This window comes from Hemitrygon akajei, chromosome 4, assembly GCF_048418815.1.
Source record: "Hemitrygon akajei chromosome 4, sHemAka1.3, whole genome shotgun sequence".
Taxonomy (NCBI): domain Eukaryota; kingdom Metazoa; phylum Chordata; class Chondrichthyes; order Myliobatiformes; family Dasyatidae; genus Hemitrygon; species Hemitrygon akajei.
In genome coordinates, this window is record NC_133127.1 from 79642512 (window position 1) to 79656772 (window position 14261).

The 14261-nt window shown below is 38.5% G+C and overlaps 1 protein-coding gene across 2 annotated transcripts in view; it reads right to left on the reverse strand.

The window, feature by feature from the left end:
- arhgap10 (Rho GTPase activating protein 10) overlaps window positions 1-14261 on the reverse strand; it is a 215826-nt gene that overhangs the window by 58691 nt on the left and 142874 nt on the right. For both annotated transcript variants that reach the window (XM_073042922.1, XM_073042921.1), the window contains 3 exons: window positions 13260-13318; window positions 10685-10790; window positions 4505-4664 (listed from right to left, as the gene is read on the reverse strand). In XM_073042922.1, the coding sequence (XP_072899023.1) occupies window positions 4505-4664; window positions 10685-10790; window positions 13260-13318 (325 nt within the window). The remainder of the gene's footprint in view (window positions 1-4504; window positions 4665-10684; window positions 10791-13259; window positions 13319-14261) is intronic.

The following is a 14261-nucleotide window of genomic DNA, read 5'->3' on the forward strand; positions in this document are numbered from 1 at the left end:
CCTGCACAAGGATTCCTGAGGCTCTTTGCACCTCAGATTTTTGAATTTTCTTCTCATCTTTATTCCTTCTACCAAAGTGCATGACCATACACTTCCCTACATTATATTCCATCTGTCACTTCTTTGCCCATTCTCCCAATTGTTTAAGTCCTTCTGCATACACCCTGCTTCCTCAACACTACCAGCCCCTCCACCCATCTTCATATCGTCCACAAACTTGGTCACAAAGCTATAATTTCCTTCATCCATATCATGCTGTGATATACAACATGAAAATAAGTGGTCCATTCCAACACCAACCTGTGCGGCACACCACTAGTTGCCAGCAGTCAACCAGAAAAACCCCCTACTCTCTGCCTCCTGCCGGTCAAATAATCATCCATGTTAGTACCTTTCTTGTAATACCATGTGCAGCACCGTATCAAAGGTCTTCTGACAAAAACAAGTAAATTAACATCCACTGACTCGGCTTTGTCTATCCTGCCTGTTATTTCCTCAAAGAATTCTAACATATATACCAGGCAAGATTTTATATGCAAGATGCACATAGTTGGGGGTGATGAATTAGCATGGACAGAGAATTTGTTGAGCAATAGAAAGCGGAGAGTTGGGATACATGGGAGTTTCTCTGGTTGACAATCAGTGGTGACCAGTGTGCTGCAGGGATTAGTGCAGGGCCCGCAACTGTTCATGATATACATTAACTATCTGGAAAAGAGGACCAAGTGTAGTGTATCTAAATTTGCTGATGACACTAAATTGAGTGGAAAAGCAAATTGTGTAGAGGAAACAGAGCTTACAGAGAGATATAGATAGATTAAGTGAATGGGCAAAGGTCTGGCAGATGGTGTACAATGTTGGTAAATGTGAGGTCATCCACTTTGGAAGGAAAAATGGAAGATGAAATTATTATTTAAACGGTAAAAGATTGCAGCTTGCTGCTGTGCAGAAGGACTTGGGAATCTTGGGAATGCATGAATCGCAAAAGGTTGGTTTGCATGTGCAGCAGGCTATCAAGAAGGCAAATGGAATGTTGGCCTTCATTGCTAGAGGAAATGGATTCAAGAGCAGGGAGGTTATGCTGCAACTGTATAGGGTACTGGTGAGGCCACATCTGGAGTACTGCTTGCAGTTCTGGTCTCCTTACTTGAAGGATGATATATTGACTCTGAAGGCGGTGCAGAGGAGGTTGATTCCAGATATGAGGGGATTAGACTACGAGGAGAGATTGAGCTGCCTGGTACTGTCCTGGTTGGAATTCAGAATGACGAGAGTAGATCTTATAGAAACATATAAAATTATGACAGGGGTAGATAATATAGAGACAGGAAAGTTGTTTCCACTGGTAGGTGAGACTAGAACTAGGAGACATAGCCTCAAGATTTGGGTAAGTAAATTTAGGACGGAGATGAAGAGGAACTGCTTTTCCCAAAGAGTGGTGAATCTATGGATTTCTTTGTCCAATGAAGCAGTGGAGGCTACCTCAGTAAATATACTTAAGACAAGGTTGCATAGATTTTTGCATAATAGGGGAATTAAGGTTTTGGGAAAAAGGCAGGTAGGTGGAGATGAGTCCATGGTCAGATCAGCCATGATCTTATTGAATGGTGGAGCAGGCTTGACAGCTGGATGGCCTATTCCTGCTCCTATTTCTTATGTTCTTAACTTGGAGTTTACTGTGTAAACTCAGAAAGAACCTGTTGGTATACAAGCATTGCTTTATATATTCAAGCTTTAACTGGCCACAAATCTGTCTCACCATTCTAAACAAAGAATAGGTACATTTAAGGAAATTATAGTTCCTACTCAAAATTATTTGCATTTTTTCTGACTTCAAGTCAATTTAAAGGTAAAAATCAATCCATCTATTGTCCAGAACATTTACTGTCACATAAAAGTTAAATCTTTGAAAGCTATTTAAATATTTTTGATCTCACTAATCAATTCCACTATTCCTTCACAACACCAATTGATACTTTGAATTAATCCAAGTAATAGTGTTTTTACCATTTTATAAACAAATACAATACACTCTGCACAAATAATATCATTTACAAATAAACATAAAACTGAGGTAATACATTTTGACATTGAGGGAGTCAATGAATTCAAATATTAACTCTGTTTGCCTTTCTACTGTTGCTTCCCAGTTTGCTAAGTATTTCCAGAAAGTCAGTTATATTTCACAAGAAACCCTCTCACTGGGGCTTGTATACAGACTTGGCTCGTTAACTAACTCTGCTAAAGCCAGGTGACTCAGCAGTGAGAAGGCCACCTTTCATAAACAATATATGTCTAGTGTCAGTATGATTTGGGGTTCAACCAAACAGGAACGTTATGATGTTCTGATTAAAGGAACCTTTATTTAAGCAAATGCTGTGTAAATACTGCCCATACACAGTTATCGGTCAGCAAGAAATGTGAGTTCATCACTAGCATAAAATTATTAAGGAACTATATTTACTAAATTTTTAACTTTAATGAACAGTTACAGAAAAATAAAAGGGCTTATTACAGTTAAACCAATCTAATGTGCAGCTAACACTGGAGCTCATCCTGGGGTAGTCAGGCGGTATCTCTTTACTCACGAGCTTGTCCCACAGCCAGCGTGAAAGCATCCGGCACATTCTGAACTCCCTTCAAAGAGCATCTCGAACGAGCTGGCTCTCTCAGGAGTACTGGCCCTTCCTCTCTGGAGCCATTCATCTGCACAAGGCACTTCTTGCAACGGGAACTTCTCTTCCAATGCCATTTTGTGGCATCTTCCCTTGTGCCCCACTCCTGAACTCCCACCAAAAGACCCCAAGCCAGATTACTGTCCTTCAGAAAACTCTTCCCTGCAACTCTTTGGAATCTTCTCTCACATCCCACAATCCTGACTGGCTGACACGCATTCCTAAGTTGGACAACGCGAGTCTTTATCTTAGCTGAAGGCAAAACACACTTTCCAGCACGGCACGCTGCTTTTACAGAAAACTGCTAATATAAACTACCTCACAGCAAAACATTAAAAATCTTAACCAGGGTATTACACACATAATTTTACCAGATGTATGGTAGATTGCTAAAAAGGAGGTGTGGATCTGAACAAAGTGGACAGATAATGAAATGCAAATCTAATCAGAATTAGTAGCAAATAATTCTCAACAACCTTCTGTTTTGAAATCACTATTACACTCAATTTGGTGCATTCTGATCAGCTCCTGTGAGAAACATGGATTAATTATACCACCGGAGGAACATGTGTACAATTACATCACATGCCATTCTGGGCCAGATGTACAAACAGAGTACTTCCGTGCCATTATATTTTGATTACATTGATTACATGCATAACAGTAAACTACATATCACCAAAATACAATAAAATAGCAATCGCTGAACTGAAAATTAGCTTGAAAATGTTTCTGTAAACCTTTACCTACTAAATCCAGCTTAATCTAGAACCAGTTCATGTCTCACGGAATATTGTGAAATACAAGGATGCTACTCAAAGTGAAGTTGAATGATCTTTATTGCTGCAACTTATTTTCTGCTACTTATCTATTTAATACTGCTTTTCTATTACCGTCTTGTTTTATCTACCACTTTATTTAATTGCTTGAGAGGAAGCCAAACAGAGTTTCATTGTACCTATGTATAATGACAATAAAGATCATTCAATTCAATTCAAGTTCTCTGAGCAAGACTGAAGTTCACTTGTGAAATTGAGAGGACTGATTAAATCAGTATTGAGGGGAATGGAGAGTACGCTCATTTTAATTTCATATTGTAAATAATGAGATTGCATTGTATACTGAATTTTATAACTATGATACTAAAGATCATCCTCAGCTTTAAAATCATTCTCTGATATTAAATGGAACTACTAAATGGCTGAGATCATTTGACTTATGAATACCTGCTCGTATGTGTGAACTCCCATAGTGTTACTAAATTCATTAGAATGTCACATGCTACATACACACACATGTACATAGGTACATTTCTATGAATGGCAAAACTAGTCTTCTTTCTCTACGCTTAGTAAATTATTTATCAGCCTTACGATGCCATTCATTAAGGTCCTGTGAAGGTGAGGTAACCATGTGCACCTTCCAGCTTATGGACAAAATTGACTTAAGGATGTCTGTAAAAATGAAACGCATTTGTCACCTAGGGTTCAAATAGTGGCACAGCACTTAGTGCTCTTAACTGAACTTCAGGCACCCAAGTTCGATCTTGGCCTCAGATGATGTTTCGGTGCAGCTTATGTGTTCATCGTGACACATCAGTTTCCCTTGGGTTTTCTCATTCCCTTCCAAATTCCAAAAACATGCAGGTTGGTGGGTTAATTAGTTATGGTAAGCTATCCCTAGTGGATGGCAGGATCATTCACAGGGGGTTGGTGAATATGCATGATAAGAGGTAGGAGGGAATTGGGGGAACGAGGCAGATGGAAATGCTCTGAGAGGGCCTGATAATGTCCTTCATGGCATGGGAGCTTGGAGGAACATGAACTGACCTTTTCGCAGTTTTCAATTAGAATTTCCACAATGATGTTCTGAAATTTGAGATCCATGATGGCAGCCACACTTTCCTGCCGAGCTCTCATCAGAGTCGGTCCAAATACAACTCCCAGGTTTGCAACGGTCATCAGGTTCAGCTTTGCATTATTAGATACGCTGTGAAGGAAAGCGAGCAACCAATTATTATACCCAGTGTAAAGTAAGCCACATATTACTGAGCAAGTCCCTTTACAGAAATACATTTTGACCTCATTTGATAATTCAGTTTCAACCACATTAACCAAATAAGACCCCTACCCCTATCGCTCTATCACACCTACAGAGAGGTTTCGGGGAGCAGAAGAGTGAGAAAGAAACTAGAGAAATATAGTTGGAAGGGTGGGGAGGGTCTGAGAGTATGTAAAGCACATGGAGAGGATAAAGAGGGCATGCAAGGTGGGGGAGTGTGGATGGTACGGAAGAAGAGAGTGGATAAGAGCGAGGAAGAGAGTGGATAAGAGCGAGGAAGAGTGTGGATAAGAGCGAGGAAGAGAGTGGATAAGAGCGAGGAAGAGAGTGGATAAGAGCGAGGAAGAGAGTGGATAAGAGCGAGGAAGAGAGTGGATAAGAGCGAGGAAGAGTATGGATAAGAGCGAGGAAGAGAGTGGATAAGAGCGAGGAAGAGAGCTCATGAGAATGAGGGCAAGGGAGGAAGAGCTCACAAGAGAGCAAGGCAGGGAGCGAAAGGGAAAAGCAGCAAGAATGCTTGTGATCATGGGAGGTGGGGTGGGAGGATGAGGGAAGAGTGAAGAGAAAGGAGGAAGAGAGGAAGCTGAAGCATGGCTGAGAACGGAGGAGAGATGGAATGGTCAGAGAGCAGAGAGAAAAAGTGTAAGAGTTGCCAGAGAGCAGGAAGGAGAGTTACCAGGGGGAGGGGAGAGGAAAGAGTCAGTCAGGCTACATTGTCAGCTGGAGCATTTGGAGATTGATGGGCTGATATCTCACACACTCCCAGGCATGTTCACCTGTCACCCTTTATAGTTTCTCAGTAAAATACACTACACTTGTACAAGCTCGTGAAAATGGGAGTATATGGTCACCATTGTGGAGTAAAGGAAATTGAGGATGTGGTGGAAGTGGAGTAATGTACAAATATGGTAATTGGAACTAGAGGAGGTCGCAAAGATGCAGACAAAACCCCAGAAAGATCTGAACCAGATGAAAATTTTAAATATCATTAGGAGATTATTGACGCAAAGTATTTTTCAGTGGACATTTTTTTTTGGTAAACTTTTTTCTTTTTTGTATAACGGTGCGATTAACAGTACAATTAACATGCATTTTTTTAAAAATCATGCAATTTCAAGTCTTCTACTTTCCTACTTGTAATACTCATCTGTTTACAGCAAATTAACTGAATACATTATCATCAGCTGAGATGCTCTCTGTTGGTCGGGGTCGACCATGGATGCTGCGCACTAGTTGTCGAACTCAATACACAAGCTAGGGCAGTACCACATGGAGAGCAAGTGACTCCTCTCTCCACGCAGCTGATGAATCCAAAGGAATGGCAGAGACCAATACAGTTTGACACTAGTGGCATCCCAGGAGATGCCATTCAGCGTTAAACTGAATGTAGGACTACCAGCTCTAGATTTTTTTTCTTGGGGTTTACTCCTGAAGCCTTCCCATGACTGCGTATAGCCACAAGGCAGCAGAGGTTTGAGATCAGAGTTTTGCTTCTCCCCGATGAGCTACTAACCATGGCTATCAAGCCCCACTGCCAGAAGCAGTTGGTTTTAAGATGCCAGTAACCTCCCTTTGCCCCTCCTCCTGTAAGTAGAAATGGTTCCGCCAGGCTTGGTAGCTAAGTCACAAATGAAGCTGGACTTAGTTGCCAGTGGCTATCTGAGATGCTCACCATTGAGGGCATTTAACAGGTAGTGGGAGCTTATCTCCATCACCTCCTGCCAGCTATGACAAACTGAAGGAACAAGTGTCATCAACTATCTATTGTAGAATGATACAGAATTCAGCAATTTTCTTTCCCAATTATTCTGCTCATATTGCACCATTATCTGCAGTGCCTAATTTCATTCAGACTGGATCCAGGTTATGGAAATGATATATAAAAGGATGTGTAATAAAAATCAGTTTTAATACATTAGGATACATATATTTTTTAAGAATTATATTTTATCTGACCTAACATATCAAAACTGATTGTTATTTTGACTTTATATACATGTGCATGCAAATATAAAATGATGATAAACAACTTGCTGAAAACCTGGTTCAATTATAATCTTATTGTGAACAGATCACCTTTGCAAACCAACTACACCTTTGCAGAAATTAGATTTCTAAGGAATATAAAAATATAAATCTCTCACTCAATGTCACTAAGACCAAGGAACTGACTGTAGACTTTAGGAGAGGAAAACTAGAGGTCCATTAGCCAGTACTCAAGAGGATCAGAGGTGGCAAGCATCAGTAATTTTAAATTCTTGGGTGTCAATATCTCAGAGGACCTGCCCTGAACCTATCATATAAATATAATTGCAAAGAAAGCACAACAGTGCCTCTAACTCCTCAAGAGTCTGTGGAGATTTGGCATGTCAATAAAAACCTTGGCAAACAGATGTGTGGTGGAAAGTGTATTGACTGGCTGCATCATGGTCTGGTATGGGAACACCTTTGAGCAGAAATTCCTACAAAAGGTAGTGGATTTGGCCAGTACATCACGTGAAAAAACCTTCCCAACCATCAGTCTCTTGAACAAAAGGGGATAACTGCACTCTTTCTATCCCTGGTGTTCCCACAACCGATGGTCTCACTTTAAGGACTCATTACCTTGCTATTTCATACTCATTATTTATTGCTATCTATTTATATTTGCACAGTTTGTTGTTCATTGATCCTGCCTACACTTACTGTTCTATAGATTTGCTAAGTATGCCCACAGAAAAAGAATCTCAGTGTTGTATGTGGTAAATGCATGTACTCTGATAATACATTTTACTTTGAACTTGTGAACTTTCAATTTTTCACTGGAGATGACAGTAAATGAGTGACTGCACTGACAAGTTGCCATTTAGAAGTAAACAAAATAACAACAAAAAAATCTGTTGCTTAACTTCCCATGGAGATGTATCTTTGAAATCTGCATTGGCTGCGAGCAACTTGACAGAGACAGTAATAGAGCAATGATAATAAACTGTTAATTTGAATACATCAAGGGAGACCAACAACACCCAGAGCAAAGTCACTTCTCAATATAGCAGGTGTACATCGGTGTACAGAGGTGAAGGGGATCTGTAACTTTAAATTCCCGGCTGTCACTATCACAGGGTACCTGTTCTGGACCCATCACATAAATGTAATTACAAAGAAAATACAACAGTTTCCTTAGGAGTCTGTGGAGATTCAGTATGACATTAGAAACCTTGACAAACTTCTACACGTGTGGAAGAAAGTGTGCTGACTGGCTGCATTACGGCCTGGTATGGAACATCAATGCCATTGAGTGGAAAATCCTACAAGAGGAAATGGACTTAGCCCAGTACATCACGTGTAAAGCCCTCCCAACCATTAAGCATGTCTACATGAAACGCTGTCATAGGAAAGCAGCATCCATTGAAGATCCTCACCACCCAGGTCATGTCATTTCTCGCTGTTGCCATCAGGTAGGAGGTACAAGAGTTTCAACCATCAGGCTTTTGAACAAAAGAGGATAACTACACTTAACTATTGAGATGTTCTCACAACCAATGATCTCACTTTAATTGTGTTTATTGTGTTACTTCATGCCCTGGTTATTTATTGTTATTTATTTATACTTGTATTTGCACAGTTTGTTGTCTTGTATGCTATTGTTCTTTCACTGATCCTGTTTACAGTTACTATTCTATAGATTTGCTGACTATGTTGGCAAAAAAAAAGAATCTCGGGGTTGTATGTGCTCTGATGATAAATTTTACTTTGACTTTGAACTAATGGCAGGTCTGCAAAGCAGGGAGTTTGAATATTCTCAAGTCAGGATTAACTGCTATTTCGACAGCTCTAGAACCTATTGTCCAGAGATGCATTTTAAATTTAATCTACCGTCCATGTTCAGGACTAAAGATTTGTTGCAGAAGTTAATATTTTGCTATACACCCCAAGGGCAGAAAATGCTCCAGTACCAGGCATTTTGAAGATGGTTAATGAATTTTTTGAATACAGCTTCCATTATGACTTTAGGACCCCCTGAGCTCATCTCAGAGTTCTTGAGTTAGTCTTCAAACTGGGTGTGATGGATTTCCCTAATATCCAGTAGCAGCATCCTTTAATTTTAAGACAATTGGGTCACAAATTCTGTCTCTTCCCACCTTTCCTAGTTGATCAAACTATACTTTTCCACTGATGCAAATTTATCAAGTGTAAACCCAAAACAACAATGAACATTTATTCATTATGATGATAATCAGCACAACTTTCGCTAGCGACTCTCATGTGATCGCATTCTGCAACAATGGCAAATATTTACCATTATTGCAGAACTATTAAATCTAATGTTACTACATTCTGCTCCTGCTGATAATCCAGGCAGCTCTTTTTCCTTTAAATATTATTTATTTATTGAATTTTAGAAATTACAAGAATAAATGTAATAATGAAATGGTAAGAAAAGTGATATTAACCCTCCCCCCTTAACCCTTATCTAAAGAAAAAGAAAAAAAAAAGAAAGAAAAGAGAAGAAAGATTGCCTGGATATCGAAGGATCCCCACATGTTCCATGGAGTTCAAAATAATTTTGATATTTATTTTCACTTTCCCCTATTACTATAATTTTATCTTCAAAGGACCTATGTATCTAATCCTATCTTTCCTAAGTATGGTGACCAAATTTTCAAAAATATCTCATATTCATTTCTTAAATTATACGTAATTTTTTCAAATGGAATACAACTATGTATTTCATTATTCCAACGATCCATAGTTAAATTTAAGAAGATTTTATATATAAATGGGAATCCAAATGGATACGGGAAAAAAAAGAATCTCCTATATTAAGACATTTGATTGATTTATGGAATAAGGTAAATATGGATGATGAGATAAAGAAATCTTTATTAGCAAAAAGGACTTTAATTCAAAATAGGCTTATTCCTTTCACAATGGATAATAAACTTTTACATAATTGGTTTCAAAAGGGGATTAAATATATAGGTGACTGTTTTGAAGGAGGTATATTGATGTCGTTTGATCAATTAAAAAATAAATATAAAATATCAAATAACACTCTTTTCTGTTATTTTCAATTAAAAGCTTATTTACGAGAAAAGCTGGGACAAACAATGTTAATGCCAAAACCTAGTGAAATAGAAATATTAATTCAGAAAGGAAAAATTAAAAAATTTACATCTTGTATGTATAATTTGATTCAAAAGCAGACAATTAAATTAGGAATTCATAAATCAAGACAAAAATGGGAATCTGATCTGAATGTTAAGATTGATGGAAAAAATTGGTCAAGATTATGTTCTGATAGTATGAGAAATACAATAAATGTTTGACTTAGATTAATACAATATAATTTTTTACATCAATTATATATAACACCACAGAAAATAAATAGATTAAATTCAAATATGTCTGACCAATGTTTTCGATGCAAACAAGAAATTGGTACTTTTTTACATTCTACTTGGTCTTGTTCTAAAATTCAACCATTTTGGATTAATTTAAGATTTTTATTGGAACAAATTATTGGAGTACAACTTCCACATAGTCCATTGCTATTTTTATTAGGAGACAGTGAAGGGACAATAACGAAATTTAAATTGAATAAGTATCAGAAAAAATTTATAAAAATTGCTTTGGCAGTAGCCAAAAAAGTTATTGCAGTTACTTGGAAATCTGATTTAAATCCAGGCAGCTCTTAAATTGTTTAGAAAATTTAAATACTGGGTCAAAATATTAACATTTTGTTGTTTGCAGATGTTGTTGGTAATTTTTTAGAAACTTTCCTCAAAGTACTGACCATTATATTCAGCTGTTAGTTGGAGTAGGCAATTCATATTTTACAAAAACAATATAACCAGCAATTTGTTTTAAAGACAAAAACTATTCCCTGTTCAGTTTCTTAATCTTGTAGACCACACAGTCACTCACAAACAGCAGTGTTTATGTACACTCTGTGATTAACATCTTACTTGGCCAAATGCTTGATGAGAATGCCCAATATCTCACGATTCTTTTCTGGAAGTTTATGAATGAGGGAATGAAGCGGCTGGATTCTTGATTCGGGACTACCACTTTCTGCAGAACAGAGAACACAACAGAACTCCAACGTTAGTTAATAACCAGTTCATTTTCTTACACTGTATACAATACTCAAGTGCTACAGATCTATTCTTTCAATAAATGAAACCCAACTTTTCCAATACTAGACCTTTAGCAGTATGTTACTCTACATCTCTCTAATTTTGCATCCACCATCAACAACTTATCACCTAGAAACAGTATTTATTTAGCCCCTTGAGCTTATCTGCCATTTATTTGGATTACAGTCAATCAGCATATCAACTTCCTCTACCTAAATCCACTCTATACCCTTTGATGCCCTAACACAACAAAAATCTAATAATATTTTCTTTCAAAATTGGAATTGGAGCCATTAGTTCAAAACAAGAATACTCAAGGAGTCAGAAGAACCAGCAGAAAAGTAAAGTCCTCCGATGCAAGTCTAGAGGAGATGAAGCCACAGATTCAGTTGAAAACAAGATTCAGAACTTTAAAGACAAAATATGCTTTAACCTGGTGCTAAAGCCAGCCAGCTAACCAGTGTTGAACAGAATGGCCTAAATAATGGTAGGACAGAGGATATATTGTCTAATGTACACAAAAGATGACCAGCAAAAGGCCCTAAAGTCTATAGATTTCAAAGGCATGACTGAGTACGGTAGAACTTCAATAAATCTGCACTTCAGGACTTTGGTAGCGCTGAACTGAAATTTTCCAGATTATTTAAACTCAAACATATTTAATTCACATTCTTTTTAGGAATGTTACAGTGCAGTGAATTAAGTGTACACAATTGAGGCCTCCATCAGTCAGGGTCAACCATGGATATTGTGCCCTCGCTGTCTAGCTGTCCTGGGCAGTACGATATGGAGAGCAAGCTGTTGTCCATGTAGCAAGCTCCCCCTCTCCATGCGTCTGATGAACCCAAAGGAACAGCAGAGACCGATACAGTTGGGTACCAGCAATGCCAGTCAGCAGTGAACTCAACGTAGGACTGCCTTAGGGACTTCCCTCTGTAGATTACTCCTGAAGCCTTCCCCATGAGTGGGTATAGCCACAAGGCAGTGGAGGTTTGAGATCAGAGTTTTCCTTTTCCTCGACGAGCTGCCAGCCTCAGCTGATGAGCCCCATTTGCCCACAGTAAGGTTAAAGATACGGTGGGAATCCTGCCAGGGGGCTACTGGGATTCCCAAATGGTCAAGTATTATTTTATGTGTTTTGCTCTATTTTAAACTAGATCCCTTGTTCTGGATTTCTTCACTAACAGGAGAAATATATTTACATTTATCTTATTGAATTGCCCAATAAAACTATCATTCAATCACCTGAGCTCAAGGGAACAAAAAGCAAAATTATCCTACCTGTTCCAGACCACAAGACACAGGAGAAGAATTAGGTCATTCGGCTGATTGAGTCTGCTCCACCATTCCATTACAGCTGATTCATTATCACTCTCAACCCCATTCTCCCGCCTTCTCTCTGTAACCTTTGACACCCTCACTAATCAAGAAGCTATCAACCTCTGTTTTAAACATATCTAATGACTTGATCTCCATAGCTATCTGTGGCAATGAATTCAACAGATACACTACTACCATCAGACTGTATAAATTCCTCTTCATCTCTGTTCTAAGTGAATGCCCCTCTATTCTGAGGCAGTGCCCCTTAGTCTTAGTCTCCCCCTCTAGAGGAAATAATAATAAAAATTCTAATAATTTAATACTACAGACAACTACCTCATTCAACTATTTTGCAACTATCTTATGCAACAACTGTATTTCCATTGCTGATAGATTTTTTTTCACTAATATCCAGTCATGAAGGAACCTCAAATTCTTCAGCTAAATATTGAAAAGAACACTTCTATAGTTTTCACTCAAATTCTAACCAATTTCAGAATGAACCAGACTGCTTGTAACCATCATACTGTATCAGATCTGATCTTTTCCTAAACTTTAAAATTCATTTTGATTCCATCATAACAAACTACTATTGTAGCATTACTTGGATTATTTATCATTCAATCAATTAGTCAATCAGCTGCCAAAATTTCAAGATTTCAGCAATTGTGAAATTTTTCCTTCTGGTTCCCACCTGATCAGCTTCCAATCTACTCTGCACCATATCCTTTATATTGGTACTAGAGATTAGAAGCATATCAATCCACCCCATTTCTCATTCCTGCCTGTGTCTTGTTACATTAGATAGCCATTGCAAAGTTTCCAATTGATGATTTTCATTCTGTCATAAAAATACAATGTTGTGTTCATCCCTCCCATTATAACAACCGCTTAATCTGTAAAATATGCCATTGCCACTATCCAACACTCCTGACTTAGTGTCACCCTCTCCCCACTCATAGTTGAGGATAGAGCATTAATGCAAAGTCAGGTCCCATCTCTGACTTGTTCCACAAGAACAAACTGCAACCCTTTTCCGTATCTTAAAGCTGCAAGTATCACTGCTCTGTACTTGGCTACTTACTGATTAGAGAGATGAATTCTGAATGCAACTTGTAAGTCATGACAGGCTCCGGAAGATTCCTGTAACATTCATAAAACAATAAATAAGTTGAAAATCTAAGCAAAACATTTAGTGACTTGAATAATAAAGGTTTGGTGTGGAAAATGGGGATCCAATAAGTAGTCCATTTGTCATGATAGTGCTGAGTTCTTTTAAGTATTGTTGCAGCCACAATAAAGAAGATAGTTAAGAACAATGTTGGGCCCTTGAAGAATGAATTGGGTGAAATTGTTATGGGAAACAGAGAAATGGCAGAAGAATTTAATGAGTACTTTAGATCTGTTTTCACTAAGGAAGACACAAGCAATCTCCCAGATGTATGGATGGGCCAAGGACATAGGGTAACAGAGGAAATGAAACAGATTGACATTCGGAAGGAAACGGTGATGAGAAGACTGATGGAACTAAAGGCTGACAAATCCCCAGGTCCAGATGGTCTGCACCCTAGGGTACCAAAGGAGGTGGCCCTGGAAATTGCGGATGCATTGGTAATCATTTTCCAATGTTCCTTAGATTCAGGATCAGTCCCTGAGGATTGGAGAATGGCTAATGTTATCCCACTTTTTAAGAAAGGAGGGAGGGAGAAAACAAAGAACTATCGACCTGTCAGCCTGACATCGGTGGTGGGAAAGATGCTAGAGTCCATTATTAAGGATGAAATAGTGGCATATCTAGATAGCAGTGATAGGATTGGGCCGAGCCAGCATGGATTTACCAAGGGTAAATCATGCTTGACTAATCTGTTGGAGTTTTTCGAGGATGTAACCAGGAAGTTAGACGGGGGAGATCCAGTGGATGTAGTGTACCTCGATTTTCAGAAGGCATTTGATAAGGTCCCACATAGAAGATTGGTGGGTAAAATCAAAGCTCAGGGCATCGGGGGGAAGGCATTGACATGGATAGAAAACTAGTTGGCAGATAGAAAGCAAAGGGTAGCGGTGAATAGGTGTTTCTCGGAATGGC